Source organism: Semicossyphus pulcher, unplaced genomic scaffold (assembly GCF_022749685.1).
Source record: "Semicossyphus pulcher isolate SPU_LCO1_2020_fin unplaced genomic scaffold, fSemPul1.0.p SCAF_11, whole genome shotgun sequence".
Lineage (NCBI taxonomy): Eukaryota > Metazoa > Chordata > Actinopteri > Labriformes > Labridae > Semicossyphus > Semicossyphus pulcher.
The window spans coordinates 28,829,389-28,847,804 of NW_027211615.1; the positions used below are offsets into that span (position 1 = coordinate 28,829,389).

General features: G+C 44.7%; 1 protein-coding gene across 1 annotated transcript in view; it reads right to left on the bottom strand.

Moving 5' to 3' along the window:
* The window catches only part of col12a1b (collagen, type XII, alpha 1b), a 128,377-nt gene that overhangs the window by 13,790 nt on the left and 96,171 nt on the right, over window positions 1–18,416 (bottom strand). Inside the window, exons 54-65 of the mRNA XM_069657266.1 lie at window positions 17,906–18,058; window positions 17,253–17,327; window positions 15,464–15,603; window positions 13,816–13,939; window positions 13,588–13,731; window positions 13,239–13,403; window positions 13,110–13,148; window positions 12,860–12,998; window positions 11,214–11,356; window positions 8,874–8,983; window positions 4,760–4,918; window positions 3,804–3,881 (exon numbers count right to left, since the gene is read on the bottom strand). Of these exons, the coding sequence (XP_069513367.1) occupies window positions 3,804–3,881; window positions 4,760–4,918; window positions 8,874–8,983; window positions 11,214–11,356; window positions 12,860–12,998; window positions 13,110–13,148; window positions 13,239–13,403; window positions 13,588–13,731; window positions 13,816–13,939; window positions 15,464–15,603; window positions 17,253–17,327; window positions 17,906–18,058 (1,469 nt within the window). The remainder of the gene's footprint in view (window positions 1–3,803; window positions 3,882–4,759; window positions 4,919–8,873; window positions 8,984–11,213; window positions 11,357–12,859; window positions 12,999–13,109; window positions 13,149–13,238; window positions 13,404–13,587; window positions 13,732–13,815; window positions 13,940–15,463; window positions 15,604–17,252; window positions 17,328–17,905; window positions 18,059–18,416) is intronic.

Below are 18,416 nucleotides of genomic sequence, written 5' to 3' on the forward strand. Positions count from 1 at the left end.
ATTGTGATCTGTGTTGCATGGAAGAGATGTTTTCTGGAGCTGCTCCACCGACAGAAAACCAGAACTAATGTGTGGGCACAGTGACAGCTCCCTGGGTGATTTTCCAGGAGAAGAGGGTACATTTTCTGGTTCAGGGATTTAAGCACGATGATGAAATTAAGATTTGTGAAAGTAAAACCTCAAGAAAACAGTTGCAGGACTCTGGCAAGGAGGACTTTGTAGATGCCCAAGCAGGAAGTGCCTTTCAGCGAGGGGAGGGGAATACTGTATGGAGTTGGTTAGATAATATCTTGTCAGAGATCCAGAGCTGTTAACAGCAGTCCTCCTTTCAAATAAGGAACTACAAATATGCTTTGGAGCTGATGCTTTAACATTATGTGTGTGAAGTTCTGTATGTTCTGATTCTGTTTCTGTAAACAAACAGGACAACATCAAAGATGATCTGCAGCCTTTAAAGGCTTTGACACAAATGTCAATTCACACTGAGACACTGAGGCGGTGTCGGTGTCGGTGCCTGGTTCGGAGTCAGCATGTTCTCCTCATGCATGCGTGGGTTCCCTCTGGGTACTCTGGCTTCCTCCTACATGCTCGTTAGCTTCATTGGTGACTCTAAATTGCCCGTAGGTGCGAATGTGAGTGTGAAAGGTTATCTGGGGTTAAGAGAAGCAACCACATTTCTGAGAAGTGAATTTAATCCACAGAGGACTTCTGTAGAGGCATCCGTTCTTCTCCTGCAGTCGGGGCGTATATATTTCCATCGAGTGTCCTCTGCTCGCCTCAGTTGGGGAGATTATTAAATAATTGTCGTCATAGCCGCCCAATCAAGCAGCTGTCCTCACTCTGCAGCAATTGAGATAATAATCCACCAGAGTTGAATCCAGCTCAGTATTTGGTGGACGTGCTGCGCTCAGACAAAGCTTTATTTGTTCCAGCGTCTCCGGAGATCTCTGCAGGGACTGAAGTGAGAGACCTTCACAGTGAGGAAGGCCAGCCACTAAACTACAGCCTGAGCTCTGTGGTATTTAAGAAACCCAGACTGGAGCTGCTGCTGAAGCCTGAAAACAAATGCTCCTCTCTTTTTAGCCTCGCAGTTGTCTTGAGACACACCAGAATTTTTCTTTCATAAGAGTCGATGTGCTGAGGGATGATGGATGAAGAAAGACAAAGCTGGGCCCTCACAGGGGCTGCTGGGTTCAGGGAGTTATACAATGAGTCTTAGAACAAAAGCAGCGTTTCACATCTACCTCTGGTTGGAAGCTGTTGAACTGCTGTTGGTTTATCTCGGCAGAGACAGCAGTCATGTGCAATCTGTGTTAGTTAGTCTGCATTGTTTACGAAGCTGCAGAGACGCGAGGTGTTCTGTCGTCATTCAATTCAGCAATGCCATTTTCTGTGCAGAATGTGAGCTGACACTAGGTCTCCATATTTATGGTGCATCTCTCACTTGCCTGCTAACTAAGAGTACACTGTAGGTGAAGTGAGGGAACATCTCTGTGATGTAAGTGCCCAAGTTAAATTGAGAATCGATTTTCACTTTTAATCATCGAAATGACCATAAATTCTAATTATTCGTTGAATCATTTTATCAGCGGAAACAAACTCAGCTGCCCAAATGGCAATTTCCTACTCATGTTTTGGAGAGCACCCTGTAACCAAGCCCGACAGTGATGTCACCGTGTCCTGGGGAACACTTGCATCTTTGCAGCAGGTTTAGAAGTGGAAGCAACCGAAAACAAGATTTTCATGTGCTGTTAAGTTGCTCTTTAAAGACCGTTTACTACAACCTGGGTTTGATCTTTGTAATTTCGGCAATCATCACATGACAAAGCAGTCCTGTTGCGGCTCTAATGACCCGCTCTCTGTATGTTATCCCTTACATAACTATCTGGATCACCAAAACATAAAGCTATGCTCAGGGTAAAAATACCGACAGGAAAGTCCAGAGTTGTCAGAACCCCGGCTGCGCTCTGAAGCTCACGATGTGTTCTGTATTACATCTCACCGCGCCCTGTCGTCCTTTCAGCAGACATATCTGCTGGCTCTGACTCCTGCGTATCACATACACCCTGCTTACTTTCCCTTTGATTCGAGCCGGTTCTGATTCCGATTACGCTGCTCTTTGATCTGCAGCGGAGCCTGGAAAAAACGAAGAGAATCAAGGACGCACTCGGAGCAGTTTGGACCTGCAGCTGGGTGTTACAAAACACACTCATCTGCTTTTTACTGTCAGGAGGCTGTAATTACTTCCTCTCTTAACTGCATCTAAATGCGTCCTGAAGAGGTTTCACATCGTCGCCAAATCTGGATACTTTCTTCCACAAAGGTCTCAGAGACACCAGGCGGCCTGACAGGTTTCTATACGGGGATCAGTTTGCACAGCCGGGATGCTCCGCACATGTTAAAACAAACAATGCATTTACACACTCATGAGATTTTCTGCCATGTTTTTGTTTTTAGAGCTGCTCTGCATGCACAAAGCATAAACATCTACATTACTGTACTTCCTGGTTAGAAACTAAGGATGAAGAAAACCTCTTCGTCCACCGAGACTAATTTCCATACCTGACTTTGTTAAGTTGAGGATGCGGATGTAACCGATACCAGCGGGAGACTGAAAAATAACAGCTGTATATAATTACCCCTGCATGGATGTGATATGATTGTTATCATTTCAGTATTGCCTGGCTCAGATTAAAGCCTTTGTAAACATCAACAGATTCATACAGAGACCGAGTGCCCGAACATAACTCTGGATTATCTAGTTTGACAGTCGGTCAAAACTTCGAACATAAATAAATAAATGTAGGAATCAGGAACGCTTCAGGATGTTTGACACGTCTCTCTCACTCACGTCTGAGATCGTGGAGACATTTTGGTTTTTAACTGGAAACTGTTTCAGAAAGTGTTTGAATGAATGAGTCAGTTTGTTTTAGAGAAGAGGAGATGATTCTTCGGATGATTCAGCTCAAGTTAAAAACCTCGGAAATCATAAACTTAAAACAAGACGAGCACTGATAAACAAGCTAAGCTAACGTTAGCCGTACTAGGCTCGCAGCCACTTGGAACGACTGTGTCCTTAAAAACGTTGAAGAAAGCCTCATCTTTCACATGAACCTGCTTTACTCAGTGTAGCTCTGACTAACGTTACATTGTCTGTTATCATGAGATAAATGAGCTGAAATCAGCTCTTCTTTGCTGCTTCGAAACGGACGTTACCTGACGCAGCTGTGATACCTCTATGGTGGCAGCACAGCGCAGTTTGCTGTGTAGGCTACTGTTTAAAAGCAGAGAAGAAGAATCGATTTTCTATACGTTTTTATTCTATTTGGGGTAAATAAATTACGGTATCGGATCTGTGCATAGAGAAGTATACTCGCAGATACCCGTTCTTACCTTTCAGGCTGTATCGGAGGCATTGTGTTTATTGGTGTCTGTCGGGGAGAGGAAAGCTTCCAGGACGTGACCCTGTCTGCGACCCGTGGCTGGCGACTGCTTTTATCGCCGTTTATTTTCACACATTTTTATGTTTCTGCCTTTTGCTTGCAAAAAGTAGACAACGAAGTATTTTCTGAAAATCTAAATGATATCAGGAGAGGAAGGGCAGCATCAGCCATTTCCATATTTTGTTATCTGAATAGATTTTTGCAGAGAAGACGCTCCTCATAACGGTTCATACATAAAATACCATCACCTGACCGCTTACTGGAGGTTAAAGATGTTAAGTGGAGGGGCTGGTGGATTATGTGTGTGAAGTTCAAAGTCCCTGTGTCTGTGGTTTACGGGGGTGGGGGGGGTTCCCTTACCATAGACGGGAGGTCACAACATCTGTCCCTGCTGGTCCAGCCCAAGCTGCAGACAATATCAAACATCTGGAGCTGGAACTGTGGAGCGGAAAGAGAAAAAAACAAGACATGTAAGTGGTGTGTGGTACATGTGTCCGCGATACGCCCTCACAGCTCCCACAGGACAGATGGAAAGACAGCACAGCCGAGCCCCATCAGCCCCGGGGCACGCAGGAAACACAGGAAACGTCTCGGATTGCAGCCATGACGACGGCTTAATGTACAGCACTGCTCTACTGCAGAACGCTTTCATTTTGATGTGCGACTGAAGTTCAATCCACGGCTCTGAACTCCTGGAGGTCATGAAACACTGATCCGAGTTCAGCTATGAATTACATCAGCATCATGTGAACGCGTCCTTAAAATATTGTCCAACTTTAATAAATATAGCACTTCTCTCTCGGTTCAATTAGGCGTTGTAATCAGCCTCAAACTGTGGTTAATATGAGCTAACATTAGCTAACTTAGCAAGGCACTGATAGGCCAGTTTCTGAGCTAGCATAAGACTTTTAAACAACACGTATTATCAGTCTTTATATTAAGATGTCCTTCAGATTTTGTCTGTACATATTTTGAGCTGAATCGGTTTCTTCCAGATTATTTTGCCAGTATTTATAAACTACAGCTCCCATGAGGCTTTGAGAACAAGCTAAATGCTAAAGGGCAATCGACACTCTGGTATTATGTAAAACAATCTTTCAAAATAACCTCCAGAGGTGGTGTAAGTATCAAAACCTTCAAAGCATGACTTGTATGTCATTAAAACCTGCACAGTAACTCACTAATCTTACTGTTTATTGTGTTTCTGCTGCAGACTGACCAACACAAGCTAACACAATCCCTAAAATCCTCGTAAAGTAGAAGCTGTGTCTCTCCTTCCTGTGTGTCTGAACTGAGTGTGATCTCAGCTGACTCACAGTTGCTGACTCTGCTTTGGATCCGATGGACTTGGACATCTTGCCCAGAACCTGGTAGCCATCGCTGGACGTGTTTCCAGCGGCCTTGATCTCCTTCTCGTCCACTTCTTGGCAGTCGATGTTGAGCTTGACGCCGGTGGATGAGACCAGGATATGGAGCTTCAGAGAGAGAGAGAGAGAGAGAGAGAGAGAGAGAGAGGAATAAGTTTTATTTGCACATTCTTTGTTCTGCGACCAAGTCTTGAGTCTGGTTTTTATCCTGATGGCCTGAAAATTATTAGGTTAAGCTGAGCCGAGGGTGGACCCGCTCGACCGTCTGTCCTGTAGTTCTGTTTATTCTAACAAGGCTGGAATGTAAGAGAGAGAAAAAACAGCTCTTCTTTCTGTTCATTCAGGAGGAAAATGAGGAAATTAAAGTTTGGATCAAATGCTGGATTGTATAGAAACACATATGGAGCTTTGGCTTTGAGCATGCAATGAAATACAACTCTCTTTTTCACCTTGTTTGACATTTTCCACCTCGATTAACTCTCCTCTGAGTGCACAATAATGTAGTTTAATGAATTCAGTTTATGGCCAACTCCCAACCTACTGATCCAACAGGCTGCAGTCCCTGTGTACCAGTAGCTCTGTGTAAACTAATCTGAATAAACCCTTTGCCCATTATTAAAGACACAGCTTCATGCATCTCTTGAAGCCAAATCCCTCTAGATTCCTTCCTTCCTTCTCATTTGAAGACATGTTGGGAAAGTGTAAACTAACAGAGGCAGCCGTGGATTTATCTCAGCAACAAACACACACGACCAACAGGCATTTCTCCTCAGTCAGATCTCCTCGCCACATCTCCTCATGATGTCACTTTGCGGTGCACCTTTATAACAACAGCTCCTCAAACTCGCTCCCCTGAGGCTCGGCTGAGCGGAGAGAAAACGCTGCTTTACCAAACCACGGGCTGGCCGCTGGCAGCTCTGGTAGTCGCTGCTTGTGGTCAGTCGCCGACCGCGGAAATGCAGAATCATGTTTAAAGAGCCGCTGCTCTCGGAAACACTGAGACGTCCAAGAGAGGCTTCAGGGAGGAAGCACACGTTTTTCTGACGCTCAGCAGCTTTCAGGAATCAGCAGGTAGTGATGAAGATTCAGCGTGTCGCTCTCGAAACTTTTAGAGGACTTAAAGAGGGACGATGGTGTCCAATGACAGCGCTGATGTGGGAGCTCTGAATCAAACAAAAGACTTTTATTCTCATCATAGAATCCTGTGTGATTTACAGGAAACTGTGATGAAACTGTTCCTGTAAAACACGAGCTGATGCGTCTGTAGATCTCCTCCTCTCCGTCTCTCTGGTGGATTCTGTCAGCTATTACTGGCATCAGCCCCGCCAAAATAAAGGCGCAGCTGAATACATAACTTCATGTATTTCTAAAGATGTTCGTCCAGCAACTTTTTAAGCCTCGCTTTGTAATTGATCTAAATTCAGTTTGACATTAATATAATAATAAAGAGAACATTGCATCAAAGATCTCAGATCAAGATCGACTGCTTTGAAAAGTACATTTTTTAAAGGATGGGAGCAGCAGTGATCATCCCACCACATTCCTCTGTGGTGTGTTTGGCTTTAAATGAACATTTAATATATTCAGAGTCTCTCTTCAGTTGTTGCCATCGGTCAGAGCATCTTTATTTCCTCTCCCTGACGCTGCTGACAGCGCAGTCGCTGGCAGGACTCTTAATCTGTTTCTCTGCAGTCTGCATCAATCGTCCAACGACGGCTGATAGTTAATGCAGAGCTGACAGGGGGGAGCTTTGCTTTAATCCTTGTTTAGTCCCGTCGGTGCACAGAGACCCTTCAGGTATCCACAACAGGTCTGTTTGACTGATGTCCTGCTGTGAAACATCTGCAGGAGGATTTCAGGAGAGGAGCGAGGAGGCTGGCTGGCAAAGTGCTGCAGGGATTATCAGCGTCAGACGTGTGGATGTGGCGGACCCTGACATCTTTCTTTGACAGCATCTCTGGCACAACAGGCCCAAACATCGACCCTGAGTCAGGTTTAAGCAGACGTTCTAAATCATGTTTGTTTCCTCATAACGCTGACAGCAAGCTCAGAACGTCCCAGTCCGACGTGAAGCTTCTTCTACCTGACAGGCTTTTAAATCTCCACAAGCGACTCTGCAGCACAGTTATTTTTATTACTGCCTGAAGGTTCACCAGAGAGTGAGAGTCTCAAAGGTTCATGTGTCCACCCTGCAGCGGCGGCCGTGACACTGAGCTCTGAGCAGCTTCCACATTTTTTATGGCCAACTGTGACCTCTGACCTCTGTGGAGGCAGAAAAATGAGAATTTCACCCTCAGGGATCAATTGTGCATCACTTTCTCTTCCTCTCCCAAGAATTTGATCACAACTAAAACATTTTTCTACAGAATCTTCTGCAAGATCTCCTCCTGACAAAGCTTTATGTAGAATAGAGTCTGAATTCTCAGCGACCAAAGACCAAAGACGAACTTCACTCACACGTCCATCTTTACATTCCAGCTCTGCCTGCATATTTGCTGCCTGAGGGAAGGAAAAGATGATTCTGTAGGAGATAAATTTTGTCTCAAGCTGCCCAGAGGAGCCGTGTTATCGGGGCAGCTGTCAGCTCAGTACAGCAGGTAATCTAAATCACTCACAGTCTCCTGTTATTACAAATTGTTCAATGAGAGACAGACGTTACAGCCTGCCTGCTGACACTGACGTCTCGCACTGTACTGAGGCATGCTGGGAGGTAAAACCGCAGCGCAGCAAGAATTCCCCTGCGGTCAGCTACCAGAGGCAACCGAGCTGCTGCCATCCAGAGCTCCTGCTGAGCCGAGAGGAGAGGGAAGGATGGAGGAGAAGCTCCGCCTTCCTGCTGGCGCTCGTCGCCGGCTCTGATGTAATTGTTTAATAGCAAAAGCAGTGACCAAACATTTTCCAGGCCAGCGTCCCAGCAGGGACTGCAGTGCGTTCCTTAACGGTCTCGCTCCCCTCAGAAGAGCTCACGGATCCTTCTGAAACTTTGTGATGCTATTGCACGGCTGTCAGCGCTGCTTCCCCCAGCAGAATGTCTTATAAACATGTGTCATCAGCAGCAGCTCAGCTCTGACCTCAGCTGCAGTCTGCAACACCCTTCCGTCTTTCTTTGTTTCCTCTGCTTGTGTTTGGCCACCAGAACCGTACTATCTAGAATCTCCAGCATTGGCAGGTTGGTTGCAAATTCCACCCATTACTCAGGCACCTATAATGACTATCCTGACCTGAAGGTGGCGCTGTTGCAATCAAGTTTATGTCTTTGCAAGTATCTTAAAAACGGCTGATGCACTTTTAAAAGTTTGGCCTTTCAAAGTTGAACATTTGTGTCTCAAGTAAACGAGTCTCATCTCAGGAAACTAACTAGAAAATGTGCAATGAAAGATGTTTGTCATGTTAGTTATCGGCTTGAAGTGTCCTCCAAACCTGGAGTAGTGTTTCTCTCGGGCCTGCCATGCCTTCTGAGGTTTCATTATCATTTTTAGTAAGAAGACATTTCCTCAAACTGCACCTATGACACGAGTGTAACTAAGAAACTGTCACTTAATAAATCAGGAGCACTATGGTCCGTTGCTCCACCAACATGAGTCAGGCTGCCTATTGATCATCTTACATTATCCAGCACATGCAGTTGGCCTCCTCCACGGCTCCATTAGAGACTTTGAACTGTATGTAATGAATAAACATTACGCACAGCTCTGCGTTTTACAACCTGCTGCAGAGGACCATCTGTTTGTCTGAGCCCTCGCAACGTTTCAGGAACACGTCTGTAGTTGCATGCGAGCCGCTCCGACTGTAATATACAACACATTTGGAATCTCAGGCATCCGCAGTGTCTGTACGACCCGGAGACGTCCAGAGAGAACAAAGAGGAGCGATTCCATTGATGTGTCAGGTTTCCTTCAGTCTGAAGATGTTGTATAATTCAACATTTGACTCTCAGTTTTGTCCTGTTACACACCCTAAAAATCCTCTACTTCATCTTTCCTGCACCATGATTCACATCTTTCTGTGTCCTATAATCATTTGGCATATATCCAGCACAGGTGAACACCAGGGCAGTTTTTACCTTGTGGAAGCTCCCGTGGAAGATCCTCTTGACTTGCTCGCTGTCGAACGTGACCCTCTGGATCTCACCGCGCTCGTCTTTGTTGTAGAAGGACACGGTCTTGCTGGAGGCTGAGCGGAGACACGAGACAAGATTTTGCACACTGATGCTCTTATACGAATACTGAGGTTTCGAATCTGAAAAAACATGCAAATTGTACTACAAAGAAGAAAGAAGCTCCTTAAATCGGACTCGACATGGATCTGTGACTTCATTGAATTCATGCAAAAGTCTCAAGCATGGGAAGAACAAAGTTCAGTGACTGATGACCGAGCAGTTTGTGCAGTTTTCTGCTGCGTAAGCATTTTTTATTTTAACTTATTACAGCTGTGAGTTTCTTTGTTTTGTTCACCAGAAATTCTGGTGATAATAAGTTCTTGGAAATAATCATAAAAGGACATTTCAAGTTTATTTAAATTCTTTGCCAGTTGGAAACATCAAACCTGAGCGTCTGACTTACAGAAACAAGAAACCATGAGAAGCTAAATCTTTGCTGCCTTTCAACCAGTTTTCTGTTACAATCATTAAGAATGTTTTCATAATACAAAAATTAAATATTCATTCTTTTTTGGAGCTGGACGTTTACATTATCTTATTGGTCCGAATATAAGACGACCTCTGTTTTTTCAGAAGGCTTTATGAAGATCATAAATTGATCTTTTAAATAAAATCTTTTACATTAAATTGTCACATTGAAATTAATGTTTTTCAAAATGTCAATAAATCATTGACCATGAAGTGAGGTCTGTTTATAGAGCAGAACATAGTCTTTAAACAGCTGGATGACAGCTCTGGTAACAGGCAGACCTTCACTCTGTTTGTCAGTAACACACTCACACGGTCGCTTTGAGGACCACGGAACGATTTTCTGTTAGCATCTGTGAGCTAACACTGTTAGCATTTATAAGATGATCTTTTTGGGCTCGCTGTCTTCAGACATTCCCCTCTGTGACACCGTGTTTCTTGGCTGCTTGACAGCTGTTTAATGACTCCGCTGCATTGATAAACTTTATCTTAAATTAGCATCATGACTCGCCTCAGTCGTCGGTTAACTCGGCCGACTTTTGAGCCACTTTGTTCCGGCCTCATGAGGTGAGTGAGGGTACACTCGCTTTACAGAGAAGTGGGACGTATATTGGCCTTTAAAAGTCGAGACCCCAAATGTAAGACGATCCCACTTTTTCAGAAGTATGTCAAGGAAAAAAACCCTGTTTTATATTCAGACCAATACGGTAATCGAGCCATTAAATACGTTAAGAGCACACTGTCACCCCAATATTTCCTGACTGACTTTTAAAGCTTCTGATTTAACAAACGACATACATATACAGGAGAAGCTTTTAAATCTATTGGGACATGTTTCCAGTGTATGATACTGTGATTCTATCTCGTTACTTCCATTGAATTGGGGAAGACAGAGATCGCAGAAAATGTAGGAAACTGAAGACACAGAGGCATTCCTACACTTCCCATAATGCAACTCTATTCTGTCTGTCATCGGGCCCTCCCTGCCTGGAGACCTCAAACCTCTCTGAAACTCTCGATAACATCGAGTGCAGCTTTACAAACGACGTGTGTTTTAGTTGTACAGCCCTGTGTTATGTAACAGCTGGATCGTCTGAGCTGAAGGTTTAAACGTGATTCTAAAACATTCCTCATAATGTCACGTTTAAATTTCACTACAAATATCTGTATTCTATAAATCTAGGCTTCAGGAAAAGTTTGACATTTTAGAAATAAGGCTCTCTGGCAGGGAGTAGGATGTTGAACACATCTGAACATTATATAACTCTCTGGAGACGTTAGCTTAGCTTAGTTGTGCTTAGCACAAAGAGCAGAAACAGGCGGAAACAGTTGGCATGTTACCTTTTGCGTTGTCATTATTCTCATTCATCTTTTGGCCAGAAAGTTAACGACCGTATATCCCAAAATGTCAAACGGTTCTTTTATCAAGGCCGAGTTTGGAGGATTCGGACTCTCTGTGTCGTCCAAGGATTGTTACCCAAGACCCAGAGCGAGCCATCGACACAGAAGGATTTCTATTGAAGTCCCGCTGACAGACTGAAACTGAGACTTTACGAGAGCCAGCTGAGCTCTGGATCACATGAGATCTTTGTGGTTAAAGAGTCGGCTCGGTTATCAACCAAGACCGAAGCCCCCGGAGGGTCCAGCCGTCTTACTACACCCCTCTTTCATGAACAGATACGACACACTGAGGCACAGCTGCTGCACATTATCATGCCAGCATCCTTCCTTCCACAACACACACATCACTGGGTAGGAAGAGAGGGTGATATTTACAGTCGATGGTGACGCCGGTCTCTGGCTTGTGGTCTTTGCTCGACACCTGCCAGATGTCGAAGGCCTCGGTGGGCGAGTCGGGGAGGAGGCGGAACATCAGGATGATGGTGTAGGCGTGGGGGAGGCCGTCAGGGTGGAGCTCTCTGTGCATGAGGAAAATATGATGAATGTTATATTCAGAGTAAAAATGTCAGGCATTTGAGAGATGAAGGGAGGAGAGGAAGGGACACCAGAACTGATATATTATTAGGTAGACATCTTGGAAACAATGTAACAAGTGTTTGTTTGTTTAATCGATGACGTCTCGCTGCTTCTACACGAGTGAGAGGATTTAATAATTATTCCACCACTGCCTCCTTTTTCAAACCACATGAGCATGTTTCTTATTTGTCCCTCTGATGTCACTACACATTTTGGAGTCAAACTTGGTAAACAGTCACAGCTCAAGCTGTTTTCTGTTGCTTCGAGTTGTGCGAGATATTCTGGATATTGGCCGCCCGTGTTGGGAGGAGGCCACGATTAACAGACTAGTTTGCGGTTGGGTTTGCACTCAGTGGCCTGACGGAGGATTGTTGTGTGAAGGACTGAAACACTGTTTTCAAAGGGCAGGCTGAACTCTGTCGTGACCTGCAGCTCGGTCACAGAGCTCATCGTAAATCCACTCGGGGATTTACGATGAGCTCTGGGTACAGCTGGCAGGACGCTGCATGTTTATAAAATTAAGAATTTGAAAGTTTAAAAAGATAAGGACGAGAAATCTGCAGTTTCACCGGGGAAGCTTCAGAAAATGTGCTGAGCAGGGAATTTTTTAGAGATTTGGGTCTAAAAAATGTTCTTGGAGGACGTGGAGGACGTGTGCAGCGATTAGTCGACCTTCCTTACTATCTCTGCTGAGAGTTGTTCATGCAAAACAGCAACTGACAGGTGAACAAAACAGAGCAAAATGGCTGTGACCGATGTTACACCATCACATCCTTAAACTCCTAAAGTCTGGGAGCATTTCAGCCTCAGCGCTGCAAAGAAAAAGATCGCCTGCAGGATCTGTAAAGTGTTGTTTACCACAGGAGCACGTCGGTAACGAGCGAGCATCTGGAGGGAAGGCTCGTTGGACTTGTGGATGATGCAGACTCACCCAGATAAGATAATTAGCTTCTCAGCTAGCTAGCGTTAGCCATCTATAGACTGAGTTGTATTTGTGTTTAATATAACACTGCAGTGCTATAGACAGAACCTGACGCCCTTGAACTCTCTCCTTCTCATCTCCTGTTCTTCCTCCGTTGGTTTAGGCTCTTTGTCAAAAGGCAGAACTGCTAAGTCTGACTTTATTTGCTGACTTTAATCCTGCATGTTTGGCTTGATGGATATCCAACTCTGTTATCAATGTTGTTACAAGCTTTTCTCTTGTATCACCAAGGAATCTAGACGAGTTTGTGAAAGAGTGCTAGAAAATATCTTTGCCTCTGACCACAGGTTTGCCTCCGGAGCAGCTTTTCTCCAGGATATATTTGAGAAAAAAAACTAATCTACAACTACATTTATGCAAATGAGATCCAGAGAAATGCTGATGAAAATCCCCATGAGCTTTGTCTACTGAACGACAGACAAAACACAGCAAACAATCTGGGTTTATAACAGGTCAGACTCACGCTGAGGGCTGAGACAGGAAGGCGTTTTTGTGCAGTCTGTACGCCGTGAAGCTGTTGAAGGAGCCCGGCTCCATCGAGACGCCTTTAATGTAACTGTAGGTCTTCTCTGTCAGGTTGAACGCCTCCAGCATCCTGAAGCCTGAAGCGCAACAGAGCAGGAGAGTTAAAGACATCCAACAGAGGGAATCAGGGCGGAAAATATGAAGATCAGTGTTTCTCTAAGCAGCTTCCCGTCGTCGTTAACACTTACCAGGTGAAGTAAATCCATTCAGGAAGATCAGAGGACACGCTGTGGAACGAGAAACAAGGACATTTACTGCATTTTCCCTCCAATTCAGCAACTTCAATAATCTGCTGGCTGATCGTACATGAGACTTACATGACGATGCAGTTTCACAGATGAAGGTAATCAGGTTTTCTTTGATGGTGTCGAAAGCATCGAAGTCGTCCACAACAAAGACGTGTCTGTCGCTGGGTTTGCTGCTGATCTCCTGCAGCTCCACGAAGTCCACGTCGGCGACACCGATGGCGAAAACACTGTAACCTGAAGACACGACAAGAAGTACGGTCAGCGTACTCACTAACAGACGCGTTGGCATCTTAAGAAGCAACACAGAAGTTTACAGGTTTTTCCAGTAGCATGTGATTTAGTGAAATTATCCGCAAGTGAAGGCAACAATCCAAACAGCTAAATATACTGTTAGTAATAAAGGAGCCTGGCTTGTTACCTGCGTGCTGCAGCTTGGCGGCGCTCTTCTTCACCTCGTCCTGAGAGCGTCCGTCAGTGATCGCCACGACCACCTTTGGTACGTTTCTCCTCATTCCGTTTTCAGTAGAGAAAGCCTTCTCGTACGTGTGTTTCAGAGCCACTCCTGCTCAACAGAGACAAACCGCGTTAGCAAACATCGGACTATCTCTGTGTCTTTGTCACGTGGGCATGTGGCGTGAGATCGAACCTGTCTTGGTGTTTCCTCCTCTGTAGCGGATTTGAGTGACTGAAGACATGGCGACACCTTTCTCCTGATAAGCGTTCAGCCTGAACTCAGTCTTTGCGTCGTCGCTGTACTGCACGAATGACACCTGTGTAGCAAGAGCTCAGGTCAGGTACAGTAACATAAATACAAATAAATACAAAAAGCACATGCTGCAGGTGTCATACACACACAGGTGGACAGAAATATAAGAATTACAACCTGTAAAAACCAAAAATATGAATTACAGAACCTTTAAAGAACATCAAAGACACACAAAATACACAACAAATATATTTTCAACATTATTTTTAATGAAAATGTGCAAAATTAACTTTCGCAGAACATTTTTTATGTATGGAAACAAAATATTAGAAATGAGCTTTAATAGAGAAAAATATACTCGATCAGAAAAGAAACTCGAGAAGTTACACTTCGTCTGTTTTGGATCAGCGAACAAAATCGCAGCCTGGCAAAGAGCTGAAAGATATTTATAATGTGCAGCGAACAAAACATGTTTCGAAAAGTATCGTTTTCATAAACGTCTTTTAGGATTCTCGATACGGTCGTAAATCTTTTGGATGAACTCTCTGCGGTTTTTTATAAGATGAAGAGCGACTCATCTTTCGGGAAAACTGATGCTTGGCTCCAAAACTCAAATGTAATGATGACACAGAAGATGCACAAAGAGACATGCTTATACTATAATCATTTTCAGGCATGAAATATACTTTGATTCAAATACTTATGTTTTACATGTTTGCAGACTTGTGTCCACGTACAGTTTTCTGTGTTATATTTTCCTCACTAGTTTACACACTGCCATGACTTCCAGGTCTGTAAAGACACATTTATCTGTCTGTTGTAAGTTTTGGTATCAACACACGATCAAACATGGAGTTCACTCTCTCTGCAGCAGTTGAACAACAAATATAAAGTCCTGTTTATGACCATTTGAACTCTTAGATGCCACTGGAACATTTGTAAAACATATCAACCTAAACACTTCAGACCTGTTTCACAGTGATAAACATTTCCATTAGAATCATGCCTCCTGTATACTTTAAACCAGAGGCTCAGTGTATCCAAACTGCCTGTGGACTCAACTTGACAGCATTTCTACTCTTAAAAGCTTTCAGAAAATTAACAGCAGCCAGACAGCCGCGGGAACGGTTCGCTGCGAGCCGAGTGGTTCGTGACAGATTGAGGTCGTGTGTCAAAATCATGTCAGTTTCTATTGGTCCAAAGCTAACGTGGTGGGAGTAATGGAAACAATATGCTTGTTCCATTGGAGCAAACGGTCCTCATCTGTAGACATGCAGTTTGTGATGATACAGCACAATTTTAGAATTTATTAGAATTATGTTGCGGACCCCACTTAGAGAACCAATGCGTACTTCATGAAGTCTTTTTATGTTTCCAACCCGCAGCTGTCATTTCTGTTTTTGTTTGTCCAAAATTTATAAAAATACTTTTGCTTCAAAGAGCCCCATGGCGTCCCTCCTCCCCTGCTGGAGTCATCGAGCTTTATCACTGCATCTCTTTTGCCATGGTTTTTTAATTGTGCAACTTAAATCAAACATTTTTAGTGTGACGTGTGTTCTGTTATTGGACCAGCGCTTTCTGCACAAACCTGCATTCCCGAGGGTCCGATGATGTCGAAGGCGCCGATCATACCGGAGACAAAGTTCACGACTTTGGTGAAGCTCTCCTCGCCGATACTCCAGGAGCCGTCGATGAGGAACACCACATCTGCTTTGGCTCCTTTGCAAACTGAGGCGAGAAAACAAATCAGTATGAAGCTTCCACAGGCCGGAGCCCGGCCAGCATCACAAACACCAGCAGAGAAAATGGCACCGACACACGGCATAATTATTGTTTGCAGGCTGGAGCGCATTAAAGAGTCGGCTCGAAGCGTGCGAGAAAACAAAACGATGGAGAGAGATGACGTGATGGGGCCATGTATGGTAATTATGGTTCCAGCGATTAAAAAAACACTGGCAAAACACAACAAGCAACATTTGGTCACCAGAAGGAAAGTGAGCTCTTGTTAATGGGCTCCTCTCAGACGTTCAAACACAACGGGCAAAAAAGGTTTGAATAATCTTTGCCTCATGTGATTCAGCACACGTTGTAATCTTCTCCATCCTCTCCTCCTGGTAGGAGTTTTATAAACAACTTTCACACAAGAAGAACACCACAAACAGACTCTTTGGTTTGGTCCGTGGTTCTTTTTCAACACCTAAGTTGTCGGTTCTTAACCGGCGTGTTCCCCTTCATGCGCCCCACAAGGCCAGCAGCACATGTGGCCTTTATTAATCCACTGCTGGCACCGGCCGGATCCAGAAAGAGTCAGCGCTCAAACCGCAGCCTCCGCCAAAAAGCTAGCACTGAGGAGTTTCCAATCAGAGCCGAGCTTGAATGAAAAGAATCGATCCATTCAGCGCTGCGATGATCCATGTTTTCCGTTGTGCAGCGCTTTCTGAATATGACACATCATTATGGAGTCCTGGGAGGAAGCTTTACATGCTCAGTTCACTCTGAAGCTCCTGTAGCCTCCGCTGAAGCTAGCAAAAGAAAACTGCTACATGTGGTCCATAAAGATTTGATTTACACTGGCAGTGATGCAGATTTTGATGAAAGCCTCAATAAAATCCATCCAACATCTACACCGCTTATCCTGTTCAGGGTCACAGGGGGCTGGAGCCTATCCCAGCTGTCATTGGGCGAGAGGCGGGGCATACTGACTGAGTGCCAGTCAATCACAGGGCACTGGAAAATAAGGCACCCATTTACTTTTATTGTCGATATATTCATCATTCATGAATGGAGGAACAAATGTCTTCTGGAAGTGCTACTAACTAACTACTCGAGCTAGAGAGATTATATGTAATGTTTGCATGTTCTCCTCATGCATGCGTGGGTTCCCTCCGGGTACTCGGGCTTCCTCCCACAGTCCAAAGACATGCTTTATCTGTGACTCTAAATGGCCCACAGGTGTGAATGTGAGCATGAAAGGTTGTCTGTCTCTGTGTGTCAGCCCTGTGACTGACTGGAGACCTGTCCAGGTGTAACCCCGCCTCTGACTCCATAATGGCTGGGACAAGCTCCAGCCCCCCCACAACCCTGAACAGGATAAGCGGTCGGTAGAAGATGGATGGATGGATGGATGGATGGATGGATGGATGGATGGATGCTTGTGTTCTCAGGCCTTGTGTAGCAAACACTTCAGCATTAAAATGAACCAAGTGTAAAGGCTGCACGATGAGCTGCAGAGAGCATCGTGCCTGCAAACGGATGTTAGCTGAGCACTCTCCCCGGGTGGATGTTTGTAACAAGGTGCAACAACAAAATGTGTTTCCATGTGTATAGACACGGAGACAGCTGGAAGTGTGTTGTGACAAGTCTGAGGAGATATTTACCTGCCCATGCTGGGGGGATGGTGGGAGGAGGGGCCGGCGTTGGTGGGAGCGTTGGAACTGGAGTCGGCTTCACCACTATGACAAACACAAACACATCACAGACGCTCATCAGCATATTTGTAATAAATACAGAACAACAGTAAACATGTCGTGTGGTGAGGTCACTGTTGGATCAGCGCTGTGGGCTGATGTAAGTCAGAGTCTGAATCATGGTTCGTATCTCACACACCACAGAAACAGTCTGACGGGCGAGTTGGAGAGATGGAGCTTGTAACTTCAATCATGTTGCATGTTTGAGGTGCCAGATTCTGAAGGCATTTTATGTCCTGATGTGGAGGCTGCTGGTTTATGTTCGATTAAACACATTGCGTATGAACGTCTCACTTCAGTCTCTTATTTAATATACGTACAATGAGGTTTTAATTCAAGGCATGTTCGGGTGTAGCGTTAGGTGTAATGATGGAACAAACAGCACCAGGTTTTTTCAGCTGCAAACATTTCTTTCAGGCCGGATTCGCCACGAATTTCTGTCCAAATATTCACACCACGTGCAAAGTGTTGTAAAGCAGATAAAACCTCCAGTTTGAAGACCTGTATTTCACCTGGAGACGATTTAAATGACATTAAGAAGTTCACTCCATAGCAGGACTTACATGTTCTCTCCTTGGCGCTGACTCCAGGACCTTCAAGGTTCGGGGTCTGGACGAAGACGGTGGCGGTGTACAGAGCGTCCGGAGACAGGCCGTCAAAGCAGTGCTGAGGCAGACCAGCGGGGATGGTGATCTCATGGGCTCCTTTACTGGAGGCTGCAGAGGAAGAGGAAGGAGAGCTTTACGTCTGAGCCGCTACTGAAGCTAGGACAAAGATGTTCCATTAACAAGACGCTCAACTCTCTTCCGTCTTTCAAATTGGGAAACCGTCTTTAAACAAGTGAGGAGCAGGACTTGAATTATAGATGATCATTTATAGACCTTTAAACTTTTTCCATCCAACATCCTGATTACGCTCAGAGGGAAACATGGAGTCACGTAATGTAACTGAAGCCGCTAAGTGAAACAGGGAAGCTCCACAGTTTGTCCTGGAATCATGGAAATTCATGGTCCCTGCCTTGTAAACCACACCCAGTGGGTTTAATGCAGCTTAGAGTCATCATGAGAGATTAAT